Source organism: Mytilus californianus, unplaced genomic scaffold (genome assembly GCF_021869535.1).
Source record: "Mytilus californianus isolate M0D057914Y unplaced genomic scaffold, xbMytCali1.0.p SCAF_11, whole genome shotgun sequence".
Classification (NCBI taxonomy): domain Eukaryota; kingdom Metazoa; phylum Mollusca; class Bivalvia; order Mytilida; family Mytilidae; genus Mytilus; species Mytilus californianus.
The window spans coordinates 69,990,934-70,014,078 of record NW_026262593.1 but is presented as its reverse complement, the minus strand read 5'-3'; the positions used below and the strand labels follow the sequence as shown (position 1 = coordinate 70,014,078).

Genomic DNA, 23,145 nt, shown 5'->3' with positions numbered 1-23,145 from the left:
ATTTCCAACTCAATGTCACATAAACGTAATACTTGTAAATACAGATATTTTCGACATTTTTTCTATTTTTGTTATACCCTTTACTTTGTGGTATTTGTACAGATACAGGTTATTTGAAGGAAAAAAAAACTCCATCAATTTAACGACAACTTATGTGTTGCTGTCTGCACACCAACAAACACCCTTTTTGAAATTGTGGCAAGTTTTAAATACACTTTTGTATCTTTTTGACGTAAAAAAAGTAATTAATGAATTTTTTAGCTACAAAACGAATATACAGGGAAGAAAACATGAAATTATTTAGTATACACATTTATTTTCCAGGTCGCATGTGGAATGAACTATCTAGGAACAAAGCGAATTCTACATAAAGATTTAAGAGCAGATAACGTCTTAATCAATGATAAACTGGAGACTAAAATTTCTGGGTTTCATTTTGCTAGAGTTCTTAAGGAAGACGAAGATGAATACAAACCTTCAGACGGTAATTTTGTAAATTTTTGGGTTTTTTTTCTTTCAGATTTAAGAAGTAGTGATAATTTCTCTTGAAAAATACAGGAAACAGAAAACCTGATATTTGAAACAATACGTGACAAATACATTACAATCTACAGGAACTATATGACATATAATTTTATTACTACTTTATTTTATAATACTTTGTAAGACTCTTAATTTTGTGCTCGAAATATCATTCTAAATTGTATGAATGAGTTTACTTTTGAAGTTATGAATTAGTATACTTTATGAATATTTTTATCAGTTCAAATACTTATTTTATTTTTAAAAAAATCAATATATAACTACTCAAGTATAAAAATCTAGTATTTGATACTTGCCTTTTGATTCTGTATCCTATCGATACTATGTTTTATAATGTAAAACGTCATCCTTTTCCATATTGCATATGACGTCTTTAATGAAATCATTTTGAGATAAACTTGTTGATAGAAGTTGGTTTATTTATAAGTTAAAATTTCGACCAAATGGCAAGGAAGTTAGCAAATGTAGGTCCCTGTACGATGTTCAACAATGAGCGAAACCAATACCGTTCAGTAAGCTATTTATGACCCCGACATAAATAAAAACAATTCAAACGAGAAAATCAGCAGCCTGATTAATGATAAAAACATAATCAATTAACCAGTGGGACGGATAGCAACCAACTACAACCACTGAATAACAGGCTTCTGACTTGGAACAGCACATATAGAATTTGGCGGGTTTAAACATATTTGAGACCTCTCAACGCTCACCTTAACTTGGGACAGTGTTGTATCAGCACAATATAAATACAATCTTTAAAAATCAGTTGGAAATGGCTTGACTTATCACAATATATCAAATGAACACGAAGCATTCAGACAACTACCAAAAAAAGACACACATTACCGATCTAAGACGACTCGCAATTACTCAAAGCTAGTTTAAAGCTAATTACAACTAACTGATAAATCATTGTGTCCGAGACTTAAAAACAATTAGTAGACATCCAAAAGATAAAGTAGAAAAACGTCATCAACAGTTTGAGGAAAGCATGACTTAGTGCGGTGCCAAGTGTTCATAATGTATAGAATTACACATTTAGTTATGTTTCAATTCATTATTAATACAATCAATGTTAGCATTTTTCGGAACAAGTTATGTTTATCTTCCCACAAATCATAGATATCATTAGTCGCATTTGTCACAACATGTCGGAATTTTTGGATTTCATTGATTTTAAAGCAATGAGGCGGAAGCTACAAAGGGGACAATCAAATCTCATAATTAGCAGGGAAACTGACTACCCTATGGCAACAAAAATGAAAGACAACGAAAGACAAACAAGTCCATAAACACTACCTAGAAAACTATCGACTGAGGAACACGGATCCATACAAAAATTAGGGGTGATTTCGAGTGCTCCAGAAGGGCTAACAAACGTTTCTAAACTACTAGGTGCATCCATCCTGTCGTTCATGTTAAGATCAAATTCGGTTGTAAGTCTTATTCGGTGTTTTAAGAAATGAGACCTTCGTATTTGATATGACATTCCATCTGTTTTAATTTGAGCGCTACAGATGAGTCTTATAAAGACGAAACTCGCGTCTGACGTACCCAATCTTTAGCCTGGTATCTTTGATTAGATTTTATTACCGATAAAAAAGGTCTAATTATAGTGTTAAATTGATAACATGTAATAATAAGTTATTCGAGTTACAGCAAAACTTCTCAACATATTTGAATCTGCATGTATGAAGAAATGTAGTAACGGTTTGGTTTTTAGTAATTTGTGATAACGAATCTGAAGAAATGAGACTTTTGTATTTGAAATGACATTTCATTTGTTTTAATTCGAGCGCCACAGTTATGGTTATTATTATCATTATTATTATTATCATTATTATTTTTATTATAATTGTGAATATTATGTATATTATTAGCAGTGCTCTGTGGCAATGACATTATCATTCTGAAACAAGATGTATTTGTCTGCCCTTAACTGACAATATTTGATATCATGTCGAACCACACCTATGTCAGAGATGAAAAGCCTGTTTTGCAATCTGTCAATGCAAAAGGGGGAAAGACCTTAAGGTCAATTGGCAATATACTTCCCCCAATACATCCATAATTAAATTTTAAGTGAATGAAAGGAACGTCGATCAACGTTGTTTTTCAATCCGAAAGTTTTTTTTTCAAGTAATTGTAAGGATAATCATTCTAGATTAGAAATTCTCTGTTCAGGTGAAAGCAATCATACACTTTTGTTCCGTAAAACTTGTAAATTTTCCGTAGAATTCTTGGTATAGCAAAACTATCATCCAACTAACGTTAAGCTTTATCAAATTTAAATATTAAATGAAATTAAGACGGTTCTTTACTGAGTTTGGCCATATATTGCGATTCATAACAAGACAAAAACAAGTCTGCTATTTAATGAGCACAATATCTAGCTTATTTACCTTTTCATTACAGAAGAAGGTTTTGAAATGAGTTGCAGCAAAGAAATCTGCAATCAAAATTTTCAAGGGACTATTTAATTAAATAAGAAAACTTCTGTTTGATAGAATTGTGCGAAAGTGTAGTGTAAATTGTCGAAAAATTATAACAGTCATCCAAATTGAAAGTACCATCACAAGCACGTTATTTATCTAATATACCAAAAGAGATTTTTACCCTCCAAAATTAATTAATTCAATTATATTCATATGCTTTTATTACAAAATTTAATAACAAGTTCTTTAATCTAAGTACGGGAACTAGTTTAAATGCACAGAAAGATAAGTAGTAGAACTGTTACCAGAAGCTGAGATGAAAATATTTTGTACGGGTTTTCTGTGTAGTTTAGGTAACGAATATATAGAAGGGACTTTCAAATGTTCAGAGGAGGCTTTTAGCAGAGATGTTGAAGTGACATAGTTGTTTACTCTTTATCTCTCTGTGAAGTGCAGGCCTTGAATATAGACGAACGTATAATATCATTCTCAAGAACTTCCGTGTAGTAGTTACGTCATAACTTAACAACATTGTTGGCTCCTTTGTCGGCCGGTACAAACACAAAACGCTTTGCGAGTACTTGAACTTCAAATATAGTCTTATAAAAATCTGTATTATCAACGACAAGTATATCATCAAACTATTTTTTATCATCGTTAAAAGAAGTCGTTGAATTTTTTAATTAAATGGGAATGTTTGAAAGTTCGTCTTACAATTTTCGTTAAGGAAAAACGTAAATTAACAGTAGGGGTGGCTAACCGGTTTGTATTTTCATTCTAAATTATCTAAATTGGAATGATTTATGATAAAAAAAAACACAGTTCTACTGGTGATAATGCCGTTAAGGCATAAAAGAGAGGCGAAAGATACCAGAGGGAAATTCAAACTCATAAGTCGAAAATAAACGGACAACGCCATGGCTAAAAAAGAAAAAGACAAACAGACAAACAATAGTACACAAAACACAACATAGAAAACTAAAGACTAAGCAACACGAACCCCACCAAAAACTCGGGGTGATCTCAGGTGCTTCTGAAGGGTAAGCAGATCCTGCTCCACATGTGGCACCCGTCGAGTTGCTCATGTTAGTACAAACCCGGTAACAAGTCTAATTCGATAGGTCACATTCGTGAAAAGGGGACGGGATTGTAGTTACGACATAAGGGACATATCCGCTATCATAACATACCTTTCTTAAATTCTCTGTTGATAAGTTAAAAGTAAAATAACAAAAATACCGAACTCCAAGGAAAATTCTAAACGGAAAGTCCCTAAGCAAATTACAAAATCAAAAGCTCAAACACATCAAACGAATGGATAACAACTGTCATATTCCTGACTTAGTACAGGCATTTTCTTATGTAGAAAATGGTGAATTAAACCTGGTTTTATAGCTAGCTAAACCTCTCACTTGTATGGCAGTCGCATAAAATTCCATTATATTGACAACGATGTGTGAACAAAACAAACAGACATAATAGGTAAAAATATCAAAATTAGAAATTATTATGAAATAAGGGGCCGACTGCCTCATGCAAAGTTGATCTTTGATTGATTTTGGTCCTTGTTGGTCATATAGCTTCATATGTTTTTCGGTACTTATATAGCATTCAATGCTTTTATTTTATTTTGTTTTTGCTTTTAGCGTTTCTGGTGAAGGTAAATCGAGAAAAGTGTTTCGGATGCATACAATTGACAAAGAATTAGTTTCATCATTCGTTTGTTTTTTGTCTTTTTGACTCTTTTTTTAAAAATTTCATTTCGAACCTAAATGATGTCTGCTGGAGAAAAAAAGTGTCTACGATTCGTAGAGTAATTAAATTGTATTGCCCTTTCAGTAACAGTTTGTATAAATCGGTATCTTATTAAGTTGGTTCATATGGTAGTATTATTCCTTCTTAAACTTGTTAAACTGTTTTACAGGTGTCATTTTCCCTATAAAATGGACAGCACCAGAGGCTGCATTGTATGGCAAGTTTACGTTTAAGTCAGATGTTTGGTCCTTTGGTATCCTTTTAGTGGAATTGACAACATTTGGACAGATACCATATCCGGGTAATTTATTAACCATTATCAATCAGAACATATTTAGAAAAATAACAAGTACTCCATTACATTTTATTAAGCTAACAGGAAGAGAACAGGAAAGGAAGTTCAACGCACTAGTAGGATTCAGGTCACGTGGCAAGATTTGTTATTTGTCAGCAAAAACCAATGTAGACTAGAGGCTCTAAGAAGCCAAGCCTATGTTGTTCACCTGGACATGAGTGCATATTCAATAATGGGCACGCTTCACCATTATGGACTAAAATCTCTTTTTGTTGGTCTTGTATTGCTGATCATTTTTTCAAACTCCTATCAGGAGTTAACTGACAATTTTTTCAATTGTTGTCTTTTTTGTAGAAGTTAACTTGTTGATTAGTTTTGTTCTTCTCTCTATTTATGATAGTTTTCAAAGGTGATAGACAAGATATCGTCATTTAAGGGCAATCACTCCTATAAGAAGTCATCTAACGATTTTGGCCATATTGACTTGGTTGTGGATCTAAATCATCTTGTTTTTATGATTTTTGTTATTCAAAATGTGACTCAATATATTATAGTTTTCAAGATAAATGGAAAAAACACTAACTATTCATAAAAATTGTCATTTCGGGCCTATAACTTCTAAACGAATTTTACCAATTGTTTGCGATTTTTCCAGCTTGAGAGAAACTATAAAAGGAAAAAATGGTTAGTAAGACAACATCCAACAATGACTAAAATCATCAGCCGTTAATGCTATTATGTGAATACTAATAACTTCAAAATGACTTAAAAATGAAACATTGTCACAACAATATCAAAACAATGTAAAAAACAAAAAAAATCTCATAAATTAAATATATTCTAAACTTATATCTCATAAGCTTACCACAAATTCAGATTACTATATTTAGATCCTCGGTTAATAAGAATAGTCAATTTCAATGTAGCGATACAATTAAAACAGGAAGGCATACTTTTTGAACATTTAAAAATTAATTAATGTTAATTATTTAATACCTCACAAAAAACGAAGTATTTGGTGGAACAAAGAGGCATTGGCTGTGGAAAAATAAATACATGTAGTTGTTACTCAAATTGGAAATTTATTGCTTTGAACTGTAAATAAATAAAAATTATAAGTCCTTACTAAAAGATTACATGATTTACATTCGTACTCAGAATAAGAAATTCATACAATTCCTACCATTTCATCGTAAAATTGTGTCATTTGAATTTTTACAAATTTCCAAAATCAATTCCTGTTTCCACGTAGACTAATCAATAAATAAAATGTCTACAAAGGAAGTCATTAATGATACATATTCTTGACCATGAAACTAATTCTTGATTAAAATCAATCAAGATGTTATTTGAGCATTTAGCATTTTAAAATATTCTTAGTTGATCGTATTAGAACATATCCCCCCCTTCTTATTCACTGAAAAATTAGTATTTTCTCTTCTATTTTTCTTAGCGCATGGTTTTTCTTAAATAGGACCTTTTCTTCTCACGCACTTGAAAGAGGCAATAGATGTCAAATGAAAAAGAAAATGTTTTGGTAGGCCTTTAACAATATGAATTCAATTCATCCAACTAAGAACAACAAAATGAGGAATACAAAAATTCCATTTGAAACAAAAGGCCCAATGCTATATGTCCAACAAACAGGGATTCGAAATATTGGGTGTTTGTAATGTAATGAATTATATCTTATAATTTAAAAATATAACCGACGTATATTTTTTTATCATAGAATAGCATCATTATTTTTCCGAAAACTCTAGCAAATATGTGTTTTGGAAAAATCCAAAATTTATTTTATAATATCATTTCATTTCAAAGGATGGTTGAAATTACGAAATTGAATGCCATAGTTGTAGCTGCTACCGTCCTGACATGCAGCAGGTTAAAGTTTTCAAAGGGTGTAGTATGGTAATTTGCATTGTATGCCCATCCTAGGATAGTCGGGTTTCATTTTTTCTTAAAATGTCCTCTACCAAGTCAGGAATATGGCAGTTGTTATCACATAGTCCGTTTCTATATATGTTGGCGTTGGTTTTTGTTGCACTTCAGTGTTTCTGTTGTTCCGTTGTTTTCCTCTTATAGTTGATGTGTTTCCCTCGGTTTTAGTTTGTAACCCGGATTTGTTTTCTCTCTATCGATTTATGACTTTTGAACAGCGGTATACTACTGTTGCCTTGTAATTGTGTGTCTGTCATATAATCTGTCCAATCGTACGTACCATTTTATGTAAGAATTTTTTGTTGAGATGCTATATAAGGAAGGTCACTCCTTTGTGAAAATCTGTACACATTTTATTATAATATAAGCTTTTTTAAGATTAAGATTGTATGAGGGTGACATCGTGTTCTATGGATAAGTAAACCTGTTCTAACGTGACTTATAAATAAATATACACTTTTATATGCAATTTCTTATAGATATATACACAGGTAATTTATAACGTACTCACTTTAGAAAAAAACCTAAAAAATGTTAAAATTTGTCGTCTCCTATTTCGAGTATGTTTTACGACGGTCATATCTTTCAATGACTCCCGCTCAAAGTACAAATATTTATCTTTAGATCCACGTGAAAACAACGCAAAACGGTAAATCGTGTTCGTTTTTTTTTTTCATATGATTAATTAACCATTTGTGCATATTTTTAACTTGTTTTCCTTCCATGGAACATGAGTACGACGACGTCAAGACAAACAAATCATGAAATAACATTGTACTTTTTCGATTACATTTATCTACTTAAAAACTGTATATGCTTTTTAAAGGTGCTCTGAACCCGTTGTTTCTTGTACTGTTATTTCTGTTAATTTGGAGAATGTTGCGGCGCTATCTAGGATCATGGAAAATAATTCAATATGTTTATAATCGTGCAGGTAAAATTTTGAATTTCGTTCAAATTATTTTATGAATAAAGGGCATTTTCGACTTAGTTTTCAATGTACCCTTGGTATCTCCCGCCTCTTTCTTCCTAATTTATATTAATTTTATTGAAATCAGTTTTGTAAAAGTTATTAAAATTGCATTATTAGTAGTTATGACAGTTAGGTTGCTTTTTAATTTTAATTGAAGTTACATATCACACCCAACTAGAACTTTAAAACAATTTTGAATTATTTCAACAATGGCATATCAAAGGTGAATTTTAAGATTGACGACCATCATTGTACTCACATTGCGGACCTGTTTCTATATTGTTATGAATTACAATTTATGACTAAAATCAGCAAAGACCCATCGAAACAACATCTGATACAAAATTTTAATAACACTTTTAGATATTAGGATGATATATTGGCTCTCAATAATGACGACTTCAGTATGTACACTAAAGATATTTATCCGGCTGAACTGACTTTGAATAAAGCTAATACTAACAATAAACACTGCCCTTTCCTGGATCTTGATATCTATATCTTTAACGGGAAGCTTAAAACCACAATTTATGATAAAAGAGATGATTTTTCATTTCCTACTGTTAATTATCCATTTTTAGATGGTGACGTTCCCTTGTCACCATCTTATGGTGTTTATATATCTCAACTTGTTCGATTCGCTCGTGTATGTAATAACGTATTTGATTTTAACGAAAGAAATCTCTGTATTACTGAAAAATTATTACACCAGGGTTTTCGATATCACAAACTAGTCAAAACATTTACTAAATTTTATATCACCGGTACAAGGACATCATTCGTAAATATAAATCAACATGCAGACATCTTATACGTTCAGGTATTTCACATCCAATCTTTTATAGTAATATTCTTTACAAAGCTAAAAAATGTCGGCATTCACCTCAAAAGCTAACCAAACCTTTAAACAGACTTATTAAGAAGGGATATAGTTACGATACTGTTGTCAGGTCATTAAATATGGCATATTTTGGTTTTAATATTGATTCACTCATAGGGTCTTTGCATCGGAAATAAACATATTTATTCTAAACCAGTTGTTGGCATGACACGGGTTATGATCTTCTCATATATTTTATGATGGTATGATACTAAACCCCTAACGGGGGGATTGTGCTTGATTTTCATATGATGAAGACATAATCTTTCAATCAGTTTAATTGAGGTCTGGAGCTGGCATTTCAGTAACTGCTAGTAGTCCTTTGTTAATTTGTGTACCATTGTCATTTTGCTTAGTTTCTTTTGTTACCTTTTCTGACATCGGACTCGGACTTCTTTGAAACTGAGTTTTACTGTGCTTATTACTATGTGTTTGTTTTTTCTACATTGGCTAGAGGTATAGGGGGAGGGTTGAGATCTCACTAAACATGTTTAACCCCGCCGCAATTTTGCGCCTTTCCCAAGTCAGGAGACTCTGGCCTTTGTAAGTCTTGTATGATTTTTAATTTTAGTTCATTTATATGTTTTGGAGTTTAGTATGACGTCCATTTTCACTGAACTAGTACACATTTTTGTTTAGGGTCCAGCTGAAGCCCACCTACGGGTGCGGGATTTCTCGCTGTGTTGAAGACCCTTTGGTGGCCTTCGGCTGTTTTCTGCTTTTTGGTCGGGTTTTTGTCTCTTTGACACATTCCTCATTTCCATTCGCAATTTTATGTAACAAACAGTCTGCATTCACATGGGAACCAACTGTGCTCCTCGGCGTGCAAATTTGTTTCTTTATTCTTATTAGGCAGACTTCATACAGGACTTTTTTAGGACGTATGAAAAGAAACTAGCAGTATTCTTTCACTTCGCTTTTCTCCAAATAGATGATGTCCTCTCACTAATAAGTGATTCAAAGTTTGGTGACTATGTTTAACGCATCTATACAATTGAACTTGAAAGAAAGGATACAACAGTTACATTTAAGTGTGCCTCATATCTTGAATTACATTAAGAAATTGACATTGTGGGTCTGTGGAGACAACACTTGACGACAAAAGAGATGATTTTAGCTTTCCAATTGTGAATTTTCCATTTGTATGTAGCAACATTCCAGCATCGCCTTCGTATGGAGTATACATTTCCCAGTTGATACGATATTCGAGGGCGTGTGTTTCCTATCATTATTTCCTTGATAGTGAGGATTGCTGATCCAAAGTGGTGAAGTTGAACTCATCCCTTCGAACATTTTACGGACGCCATCATGAGTTGTTTGACCGTTATAGAATCTCAAGTTTTCTTTGTTGTGTTTTGCATGTTTTGTGTACTGTTCGTCTTTTTTTTTACCATGGCGTTGTCGGAGTTTCAATGTCTCTTTGGTAACATTCGCCTTTCTTTTATAGGATTGAAGTTCCTTTATAGAATTAAATGATGATTTCGGCAATGTTGATATTGTATCTATATGTTGAAAACCGTCATAGATAGGAAAAGTCCTATGACGAGATATACAGATTTATCTGTACATTTGTCCTTCTGATTAGTAAAACCATTTAGAATTTCTATAACTTTTATAATTTGCATGATAAAAGACAAAAACAGATAAAAAAAATATAAAAAATAAAAATCGTCATTTAAGAGCAATAACTACTATAAGCAGTCAACTTTAGGCCATTTAATTGTTTTGTAGATATTAATTGGCACAGTATAACTGCCGTTAAAATTTCATTGTATATATCGATAAAAGGCACACAAACATTGGCTAAAAAGGAGACATCTGATATTATCTCTCAAATTTACAGTAAGTGGATCTCAACATTCTGAACATTACTGTCCTGTCAAATTTTTACTATCTATAATGATTTTTAAGACATAAACAAAACTTGCATACAGGCGGGATCATTGGACATTATTTTCTACAAGATAGCCCAATTATGACTGGTAAAGTTTGGTTTTAGGGAAGAAGATTTTCGTATGTACGGGAAAGGACGACGGACGATGGACGTTACGTAACGACAACAGCTCAGGTGAGCTTTTAATAATAAAAGTAATGGTAATAATTGGAACACAGATAATTAGGAATAAATAATAAAATTAACACATTGCAATAAATTACATAACGAGTCATTCTATTCGCTAGGTATGGCAAACAGAGACGTACTGGAAAAGGTGGAAAGAGGTTACAGACCACCCCAAGCTAATAAGTGTCCTGACAAAGTACACAAGATAATGCTCAGTTGTTTGCATGAATCACCTAACAACAGACCATCGTTTGATTTTCTTTTCGATTTCTTTGATAATTACTTTGTGTCTGCGGAACCAGAAGAGGAGGGTAAGATTTAATCAATTTTATAGCATGACAATTACATCTTATTGACGAATATTATTAAATCCGATATTTTCTACAGATTACTATTTCAAATGAAGGCATGAAAATCAATATAAATAAGAAGACGTGGTATGAATGCCAATGAGACAACTCTCCATCCAAGTCTAATAAAAACAATTATACAATTATATAAAAAGTACGGCCTTTTACACGGAGCCTTGGCTCGCACCGAACAGCAAGCTATAAAGGGCCCCAAAATGATAAGTGTAAAAAAATTCAAACAGGAAAAACAACGGCCTAATCTATTTAAAAAACGAGAAACGAGAAACACCTATGAACCATACAAACAAACGACAACCACAGAAACACAGGCTCCTGTCTTAGGACAGGTGCATACAAATGCAGCGGGTTTAAACGTTTTAACAGACGCCAACCTTCACTCTAACCTGAGACAGTGCAACATTACAATATAAAAAGACACAGTATAAAATATCAATTGAAATGGCTTAACTCGATCAAAAAGACATTTAAACAAAAACAGTTCATACACTGAACGAATAGTTTGATCTATGACACAATATAAATACAATATTAAAACATAGGTGCTTATATAACATAGACGTTACAGGTAGTAATATAAAATGTTGGAATAGTCCGGTTTTTAAACTTGGATACGAGGGGTCTTTGCATAAATAAAATTATACGATCGCAAACATGAAAGAGATTGCCTTTTCCAGATATCTACAAAGTTATAAGTGTACTTTTCATAACTTTTATTAAAAAGTGACAGTAAGAGTTTTTTGTAACCGCGAAACGTGTTGATTTTAAAACATGAAGAAACAAACATACGTATTTGATTTGAAATCGACTTATAGCAAAGACTCGCATGTTTTTTTGTTTTGATTATTTAATACGCATGGTATTTTTATTCTTTGATAACCACTGGGTTGATGCCACTGATGGAACACGTTTTGTTCCCGAGAGTATCGCCATTCTAGTATTGATTTGACTTCAAATTATTTTGATTCGAGTATTATGAAGACGCAACGCGCGTCTGACGTACTACATTATATGCCGGGTATTGTTGATCATTTTTTAATGAGTTTAAGTGTACAGTCACGTTTCTTCATCCTACGTTTAAATTATATCTTCCTAATTTTATTCTTCACGTAAAACTGATTGGAATAAGACACTTTATTCACAACGCGTCATATATGTTAACAGCTTTGGCGACCTGCTTCAGCATGATTACTCTTAGTACCTTACCTCATTATTTTCGATTTTAAATACTCAGTTAATTATTAGATGCGTATTTAGAATTTTAGGAAAAACGATATGTATTCTGCTCTGTATTGTAAATAAAGGCAACAGTAGTATACCGCTGTTCGAAATTCATAAATCGATTGAGAAAAAACAAATCCGGGTTACAAACTAAAACTGAGGGAAACACATTAAATATAAGAGGAGAACTACGACACAACAGAAACACAACATTAAAATGTAACACACACAGTAACGAACTATTATATAACAATGGCCATTTTCCTGACTTGGTGCAGGACTTTTGAAGAAAAAAATGGTGGGTTGTAAAATTATTGCTATTCGTATCGAGAATGTTTTCACCAATTCTTCGCTATTATTGAATTGTGTTTCGTTCACAGTGTTAAATAATTGAATGACTAATTGCGGTAAAGGCATTTGTGTGTAAAAGGGCGACAATTGGTAAAGCTAGTTAGATATGTCACGTAAATGTTTGTCTTTTCGTAGTCTCTCGTTTTTGTTATGGCATTCACAGTTGATCTCGAATGATGAGTTTTGAATTTACCTTTAGCATCTTCTGTCCCTTTTTCGTGAATATCAGGAAAAAAGAAAATACAAAATTTTGTAATAACTATAAAGATAAACAATTTACAGCGTACTAGTAATAGACTATATTTTCATCACACATAGCCAAGCCTATTTGAGAGTTTTAAGCTTGGCTTCGGTTTAGCTGAAAAATAATATAGCCTTCAAAATGGGTTCATATCAGATCAGTATTGTTTATTGTTCATTATATGTTTTATGGGATATTTTTTGTTTGACAGTCCGTACTTCATATCCATATCAGAAATTGTCCTGAATTTTTTGTGATGCAATTTTATTGGAAAACAAAGCGAATGCACCATATTTATTTTATCTTTTGATAGATAAATATGAAAGTTTTTAGAAAAGTTATCACTTTATACCTAAGAACAAATGTTGGGACACAGGTGACATTTGCATTTTTTTTCAATATTTTTTATCAAATTAATGCCAAATATTGTCATTGATACACTAAAAAGAGATAATAATTCACCAATTTTAACTTTTGGAAATCAAATCTTTTAAGGATTTGAATAACATGTATTTGCCCATGAATGACTTAAACAGTTAGCATTTTTTGATAGAATCCTAAGAAAAGAGAATGATTAAACAATTATGACGGCCAGTTCTTATTTAATAACTGTTGAGTGCTACCTTAGTTCATGTTGTTTATCTTGGGGACAGATCAAGATAGAAGAAAGAGTTACGGTTAACATGTCAATATTTTCGATTATGTCTGTCGAAAATGATAGACGGATTATTCTCCAGTCACAAAAACATGATTGTAACAACCGCTATGGGATATACAATTCGGATGATACATAAGCTATTTGTCTATCACTCAATATGTTTTAAATTTCCAAATCACTATTAGAAATTTTTTCGATATCCAACTTTTTTATTGTTAGTTGCTTGTGCTTTTTGCAAGTCGTTTTATTTAATCCGATCATATGTTTCAAAAACATCAAAAACATAGAGCTCTATAATTGGAATATGAATACCATTCTGCTCCATTATTGTTGCGTTTGTCCTTCAAAGAGAACGAGCTGGTCGAAACTCTTTGCTGGCTGTAATAAAAGTCAAACTTTTATCCGATATCATAATAGTAGTTTTCAGGACGGATTTCGGCTACAAATCTACCAAATGCTAATAAAAAACAATATTATGTTAGGTTAGTGATTATTACTACCTGAACGGCTCAATTGGAAGCACACATTTGCAGACAAAAACATATCTTTATGTTGTTTTTTCACATTTCTTCATGTGTATGTTCGGTCAAAGTAAACAGTTCAGATTTATCAACTTTGTTGATCGCAAACGGGTTTAGGTTTGGTTTAAGATAACGTTTTCTCGTTATTTTGCAATACCTATAAAAAATTAAACTAATCAAAAAATTAAAATAAGAATGTTAAAAGTTTAATCAAATTAATCAGAAGAAGTTTTGTTTTTAATTTTCTTTAAGTCAAAAAATTTTAAATAGCTCCATCAGCTTTTGCATTTCATTACTTTCAATTTGTTGCTCTGTGGATAGTTAGTTTTGACTCGGTTCAAATTGCATATTAAGTCACAACATATCATTGGATTCAGACAAAGCAAAACATATCATTTGTGTTCAGAATAAACAAAACAGCACAGTGACGCAAAAGTTCAACGCGTCGTTAAATGTCACATTTACAAGACTTTCACGTAAACAACCCAGCAGACATGAGACATAAACACGCACTTATTACACATCAACAACACATTTGAATAAAAATAGAAGCATGTTTAATTTTTATACCAAATTCGTGTATACGCATATTGTCATTGTATATAAAACTAGGGGATGATTGTCAATATGACAACTATCCATACATAAGAGGTCAAATGACGTATATATCTACTATCATAGGTCACCGTACGGCCTTCAACAATGATAAAAACCCACACCGTAAGTTAGTAATAAAAGACCTTAACCTGAAAAATCGGAAACAATTCAAACCATAAAACAAACGACCTAATTTTATAGCCATACAATTTACGAAACACAAATACGACAGACATGACACAACACAAAGCAAATTTGAAGAAGACATACAATAAGTTCACATGCGTTAACTTGACTTTAAGTTTTTTTGCTTGATCTGCACCCAACTGAACACATACTATGATAAATGCTTTTACCTGAATGTTTCAATACAAAGTAAAATAATGTGTTCCTTAACTCAGTCACATATTTCAATACCCTTTCTCTAGACGGCAATGTGCCTATATCATGTATATGGTCTCATTGGCACTCATACCACATCTTCTTATATCTATATATGGTGAATGAATGTGGAAATATATCATGTATATGGTGAATGAATGTGGAAATATATCATGTTTATGGTGAATGAATGTTGAAATCTTAAAATATGCTGTATTGTGGGTGATTTTAACGACAAAAACTTACCCGGGGTTGGTTAAAAAATGAACTGACAATATCAATGAAATGTATGAAGCGCGGATTTAATCAAAATTAGTATATTTAAGGGGCTCCTGTATTATTTAAGGACCTCCATAATTTGATTTCATGATATCCTGAAACATAATTCGATTGTATTATTAATAAATGTTTTGAACTCAGAAAACTATCAATATAGTACAGATATATTATATTTAACTAATTAAGAATATTTGCCGGTAAATGTATTATACTATCTATTTTATAAATGCTTTTTACACATATGCTGATGACTCTGGTCTGGCTGTGGTTAAAGATCATAAAATATATTGATTATATTCATAGTTATAATGATTGTCAAAATTATTTGTGTCTCTCAATTATCAAAAAAAAATCTTTGTAATAATTTACAGCATGGGCCCTTTACTTGAAATAAATATATCGTTATCTTTATTTCCGGATATCAAAAATATTTCAAGACCTCCACAATTCGATTTAATGATATCCTGAAATCAAATTATGGAGGTCCTGAAATAGTTAAGAAGGTCCTCAATGATTTATGGCCATTCTGAATTTGATGTATGGAGGTCCTCAAATATTTTAGGATCTCTTAAAGAGGAGAGGCCTTGGTAACCCAAAAATTTTCATTTCGTTTAATTTTTCTTATATTTATATTTAAAAGGGAAGTGGCCCATGCATCATTTGCTAAAGACTTGATGAAATTCACCGTTGCATTTAATATTTAGGGTACCCTTAAAAAAACTTGAAAACATAAATATGAATATAGTACTAGTATCATGTGTTTTATGCACATTCTATTAATAGTAAAACCCATACCTGGGTAATGCTTGGTAAATGATATTTCAAAGTAAATCTGAATGTAAAATTTATGTTTTTTTTTAAATTATTAAACAAGTCAAAAATTCAGGCACTTTCAGAAAAAACATTTATTTTTTCACAGATTGTCCAAAAAAAGTTATCATTGAATTGCTGCAAAAAATTACTGAAACAATTATTGTTTATGAACCTTGCAAATCACTAACTTTTCTTCAAACAATTTGGTTTACAGACATATAAACAGCCTGTCACTTTCTAAGTACTATATTTGCGCAAATGGTGGTTATTGTTGGCTTTAGCTTGTACTAGGATGATTGTCAGGTAATATCATCTAGGATATTGCCGTTTGAATTTGAAAACCAAAGACAAACAGTTAAGTAAAGTCTATCTGAAACATTAAAACTTCTTTGTTCAATCCATTGTATTGTGTTCCAGTTCAATTTTTTCGAAACCTTCCAAGAAGTTAATGTAATGATAAAAAAAAAGTCATTCCCAAAAGTCATAAGTCATACTTTTTTTGGAAGCTTGTATGACTGTTAATGTTCTACCTCTTCAGCTTTAGATTTTAAAATTTTTCAAAAAAAATAATTTGTTTTTCCTTAATTTAATGCTTAATGGAGTCAAAGTGTCTAATTTTCTTAGATGCTGCTGCATCATTCTCATAATCAAATGTAAACAACATAAATACTTGGTCACTGTTTCAATAACTGCTAGATTAAAACACACAAATGACTTCAAATACATCTGTAAGAGTTGCCTCCCATACCCATACCCAAGTTTACCCCCTTGAATACAATAGTTTTGACTAATTCCGCGCTTCATAGAAATGTGTGCAGAACGTTTTTGTAAAACAAAATATGTTGTAGTTATTGAAAATCTTCGATCAATGTTATACATATTAGGGATATTTGCTTAGCAATAAATCAGTCTCTTATAGATATTTTTATGGCCCCATTTTCCATGTTATAACAGGAGACCTTAACATCGTTCGCGACCGAGAGTTAAAATCATTCCTCAGTAAAGGACCTAAATATCGTCCCCCGTCAATTATTAATTGGAATGAGTGTCGTAATATCATCCACGACTCACTTCGTGCTTACTGTTTGAAATGGATAAAACGGTAAAAAGCTGACAAAAAATCTTTGGACTCTTTTTTAATTCAGTAATGAAGATAGTTGATATACGTTTACAACATTTTAAAGAACATTTTACTCTTAACAACAACCATAAAAATCCTATTTCTCGTATCAAACATAAACTAAAAGAACTAGTCAAGGAATTTGTTTTTGTCCTGGCTGATAAAGCTGCTAATAATATCATTATAGTTTGAGGTAAATTTTACATTGAGGCTCTGCAAAAGGAAATCACGAATTCACCAACATTCCGGCATAACTGACTTCATTTTCAGAAAACGATATCTGTAACAAACATAAACTATTAGCTACTTCTTTACAAGCAGAACCAAATACAATGAAAGTCCCAACTATGTACTGGCTTCCGAAGCTACACAAATCACCTTACAAATATAGATTTATTTCGTCTTCAAGTCATTGTTCCACTACTAAATTGTCTATTCTACTTACTAGTACACTTGGTACAATCAAAAACCTGATAATAAATTGTTCAAATAAGGCCTTTGAAAATAGTAGAATTAACTACTTTTGGAGTGTCAAAAACTCGTTGGAAGTACTTGATAAATTGCATGCATATATTGGTGATTTTGAATCTGTTCAAAGTTTTGATTTTTCTACCCTATATACCACTTTGCCTCATATTCTTATTAAGAAAAAATTCACACACCTAATTAAATGGGCATTTAAAAAGTCGGAATGCGAATACATATGTTCAAACTCTTTTAGGTCATTTTTTAGTAGCAACAAACAAAAGAGCTATGTCAATTGGACATGCTTTGATACTATATCTGCCCTTGAATTTTTACTTGATAACATTTTTGTTCGCTTTGGAGATTCCGTATATCGTCTAGTTATCGGAATTCCAATGGGGACTAACTGTGCACCACCTATTGCGGACCTGTTTTTGTATTGTTATGAGTTACAATTTTTGACTAAAATCAGCAAAGACCCATCGAAACAACATCTGATACAAAAATTTAACAATACTTTTAGATATTTGGATGATATATTGGCTCTCAATAATGACGACTTCAGTATGTATACTAAAGAAATTTATCCTGTTGAACTTACTCTAAATAAAGCTAATACTAACAATGACCACTGTCCTTTCCTCGATCTTGATATCTATATCGTTAATGGGAAGCTTAATACAAAAGTTTTTGATAAAAGAGATGATTTTTCATTTCCTATCGTTAATTATCCATTTTTAGATGGTGACGTTCCCTTGTCACCATCTTATGGTGTTTATATATCTCAACTTGTACGATTCGCTCGTGTATGTAACAACGTATTAGATTTTAGCGAGTGAAATTTATGTATTACTGAAAAATTATTACACCAGTGTTTTCGATATCATAAACTAGTCAAAACATTTACTAAATTTTATCATCGGTATAAGGACATCATTCGTAAATATAACTCAACATGCAGACATCTTATACGTTCAGGTATTTCACATCCAATCATTTATGGTAATATTCTTTACAAAGCACAAAAATGTCAGTATTCACCTCAAAAGCTTACAAAACCTTTAAACAGACTTATTAAGAAGGGATATAGTTACGATACTGTTGTCAGGTCATTAAAGATTGCATATTTTGGCTTTAATATTGATTCACTTATAGGGTCTTTGCATCGGAATTAAACATATTTATTCTAAAACCAGTTGTTGGCATGACACGGTTTATGTTCTTCTCATATATTTTATGATGGTATAATACTAAACCCCTAACAGGAGGGATTGTGCCTGATATTCATATGATGAAGACATAATCTTTCAATCAGTTTAATTGAGGTCTGGAGCTGGCATGTCAGTAACTGCTAGTAGTCTGCTGTTATTTATGTATTATTGTCATTTTCTTTATTTTCTTTTGTTTCCTATTCTGACGTCGGACTCGGACTTCTCTTGGACTGAGTTTTGCTGTGCGTGCTGTTGTACGTTTGTTTTTTCTACATTGGCTGGAGGTATAGGGGGAGGGTTGAGGTCTCAAAAAAAATGTTTTACCCCGCCGCGTTTTTGCGCCTGTCCCAAGTCGGGGGCCTCTGGCCTTTGTTAGTCTTGTATCATTTTTAATTTTAGTTTCTTGTGTATAATTTGGAGTTTAGTATGACGTCCATTATCATTGCACTAGTATACATATTTGTTTAGTGGCAAGCTGAAGGACGGGAGTTTCTCGCTGCATTGAAGACCCATTGGTGGCCTTCGGCTGTTGTCTGCTCTATGGTCGGGTAGTTTTCTCTTTGACACATTCCTCATTTCCATTCTCAATTTTATTAACAAATGTAGACAAAATGTAAATCTGTAAGAATTGAGACGGTTCTTATGTAAAATCATCGCTTTACGAACATTAGAAACTAAATGATGTATACTTTCACTCCAACATTCTGCCAGACAAAAAATGAGGCTCTTATGTTGTTGATTAAGGTCTGTAATATTTGTTTTTCGTAAATTGTTTTGTTATAAAATAGGCCATTAGTTATTTCGTTTGAATTGTTTCACTTTTTCCAATACGTCAATTTTCTTTTTCGCCATCCGTTTTGCCAAAACAATATTTTTCCGCAACTTTTATTTTACTTTCGTCAACTTATTTAAATCTTTACAAACAAACTAAATATCAATTTGCAGGACCGTCGTCTCATATCCATATGCGTGAAATATTGAGTCCAAGTGTACATAAATCCCACATGTCTATTTAGTAAACAACATCTTGATAAATGAACACTGAATTATAACTTTATTTTTTATTTACATTTATGAATTCTCTAAAATTACATTACAAAGGCAATAACACATTCCTTCTGTCTCCGTTTTGTGGTTTTCGGAGTGAGACAACTAAATATAATTATATTAGTATAAAACAAAATAGCGCGTTCAATCCATTTATCGAATAAATTCTGTTCTGTTGAAAGGCGTCGATAAAATCAAAGATATTTCATAATTTTGTAGATGTTTAAAACATAATCTTTTCCGGTTCATCGTTAAAAGTTAAATCGTAAATCTATGTTTATAACAGAAGGGCATAATGATTGCAAAGTGCAAACTTCAAAACTATTATTATGATATAAGGCGTATAAACAACTCAATTTAAGTGACATATTAGGTAAATTCAGGTAAAGGCATTTGGCCACACAATTATATTAAAAGAGAGGCGAAAGATTCCAGAGGGACATTCAAACTCATAAGTCGAAAATAAACTGACAACACCATGGCTAAAACAGAAAAAAAGACCAACAGACAAACAATAGTACACAAAACACAACATAGAAAACTAAAGACTGAGAAACACTAACCCCACCAAACATTAGGAACATATCAGCTATCATCTGTGAAACGGATATTCCATAACGGTCACCCAACTCCTTATGGCGTCCGTCAAACTTACGAAGGGATGATTTCAACTTCACCACTTGGACTCTTGGTTTAATAGCTTCCTTGTGAGCAGCAACCCTCTATCAAGAAAATCATGATAGGAAATACAAGCCCTAGAATATCGTATCAACTGGGAGATATATACTCCGTATGCAGGCTACATAAAATGGAAAGTTCACAATTAAACAGTAAGATTAGAAAAATCTTTTATTCATTAGTTTATTGCCGCTATCTATCAAATGCTTGTACCTTTTCAAATAAAAAATCTATATGACGAGTTGCGTGCTAAAAATCCGACTCAAAAGAAAAATTCAGAGATCCCAAAATAAAATACAAGACAGACGATGTTAAACCGCTACAATTCTTTCGCAAAAATTCACCAATTATTATTTGTTTTCACCGCAATTTTCAAAATGCAAAAAATCGCAAAAATTCCGACTTTCGGGGGAATCCCTGTTCATGTCGGGGCCTTTGTAGCCGACCATACGGTATGGATTTTTCCAATTGAAGAAGGCTGTACACTGGCCTAAAATTGCTTACATCTATTTAAACTCTGGTGCATAGCTGTGTCATTGGCAATCATACCACATATCCTTATTTTGATATTAATGGGCGAAATTTGGTAAGTAAACAGGAGAAATAGAGAAGTCGGCGAATAAGAGATTATAAGAGGATAAAAAGGAAATCGACGACTAAGACGACCCTTCAAAGAACTTGTCTGTTCATAGTGTAAAAAAGGAGGCAAAGGATACCAAAGGGACATTCAAACTCATAGGACGAAACTGAAAACGCCATGGCTAAAAATGAAGTAAAAAAAGTTTATATATGTCTTTTTTTATATTACTAATCTAGTTTAACTTAATTTCATCTCTAAAATATTAAATTTAAGTTATGTTACTATTGCCAATATAACCTTTTCATGATATTTTCACAGTGGACCTTAACCAAGAGCAAATGCATGTAGATATCAAAAGAATTTTACCAACAGAAATAACGTTCGACGCAAAAATAAGCAACGAAAAGGTAGTTGGGGAAATCTGGAAAGGTACTTAAAATCTTAGATTGATATAACTATTGATAATCACAAATTAAGAATTAAGAAAAATAAAGACAAATAAAATCTACTTATTTCAGATCAACAGTATAAACATCATGCTTTCTAAAGAATTAATTGAGTTCCCCGAAATTCTTTAATTTTGTTTAGATATCAGCACTCTTATAGAAAATTAGAATAGCTTTAAGAAAAACACATCATATAAAACGCTTTTATGAAATCGAAATGTAAGCAAAAGGTGCGATATTTATATCCCTAAAGTTTTATAGCTGCATATTCACTCCATACGTCTTGTTATTTGAGTTCAAAACTAGTATATACATCTGTTCTAAAGTTGTATATTTCGGCTCTTCTGCTCCAAACTAAAATAAACTTGCATATATGTAGTTGGCTAAAAGAATTCAAAAATGTCTTAGTTTCCCGATATTCATATATTGCATGCAACTTTTTTGTTTTTTGTTGTTTGTTTTAAGTAAAACATATTCTGATATATACATTGAAGTCCAAATTTAGATACGTTATGAAATGAAAAACAATAATGCTTTGTAAATTAATTTAAAGATAGATTTTCTCTGAAGCTTGACAGCCTTTTCTTAAATTTGTCTGGTTAATATATACCCCGGAATAGTTTATCTAAGTTGTATATTACAAATTTTTTCAAGATTTTTGGCCCTCAATGTTCTTCAACTTTGTACTTTATTTGGCTTTTTTTCACTCTTTTGATTTGAGCATCGCTGGTAGGTCTTTGGTAGACGAAACGCACGTCTGAGCTGGCGTGTAGAATTGTTTGCTGTTTTAGATAAATATATAGATCCTGTAATTATACTGAAAAGACGTGTATTGTGTTAGATGTCCTTGTTTAATTCCTACGAGAAGGTAACACCTCCCGAAATGACAGCTGATTCCTATGTACTTAATGTACTTCAACTGTCGAATGGATTTCTTTAAGCAGTTTTTAGACTCAAATAAAATTTGCAAAAATGGAACAATTGAGCGCAACATTCACAAATTCATTTCCTGCTCCACACTTGAAAAGATATTTTACTGAGTTTAAATAAAACAAACTATGACTATATTGAACAAAGAAATGGTAGATGCGCTTTTGCATCATTATGCATCTATGATATTTTTACAGAAACAATGGTCTTGTTTTAGGATCAGTTGCTTGATACATTAAATTGTCATTGCAGTCAAGTGTTTGGTTATAAGGAATTGTAATTCGGCTGAGGAGAAAACTAAACTAGAGGCTGTACAGAGTCTGTGTCGCTTACCTTGGTCTATGTGCATAT

General features: G+C 32.0%; 1 protein-coding gene across 1 annotated transcript in view; it reads left to right on the top strand.

Annotated features, from left to right (window-relative positions):
• The first annotated feature begins 4,919 nt into the window (after window positions 1–4,919).
• The window catches only part of LOC127719288 (tyrosine-protein kinase SRK3-like), a 103,497-nt gene continuing 85,271 nt past the window's right edge, over window positions 4,920–23,145 (top strand). Inside the window, exons 1-3 of the mRNA XM_052225302.1 lie at window positions 4,920–5,037; window positions 11,007–11,198; window positions 21,737–21,847. Of these exons, the coding sequence (XP_052081262.1) occupies window positions 11,009–11,198; window positions 21,737–21,847 (301 nt within the window). The 5' untranslated portion in view covers window positions 4,920–5,037; window positions 11,007–11,008. The remainder of the gene's footprint in view (window positions 5,038–11,006; window positions 11,199–21,736; window positions 21,848–23,145) is intronic.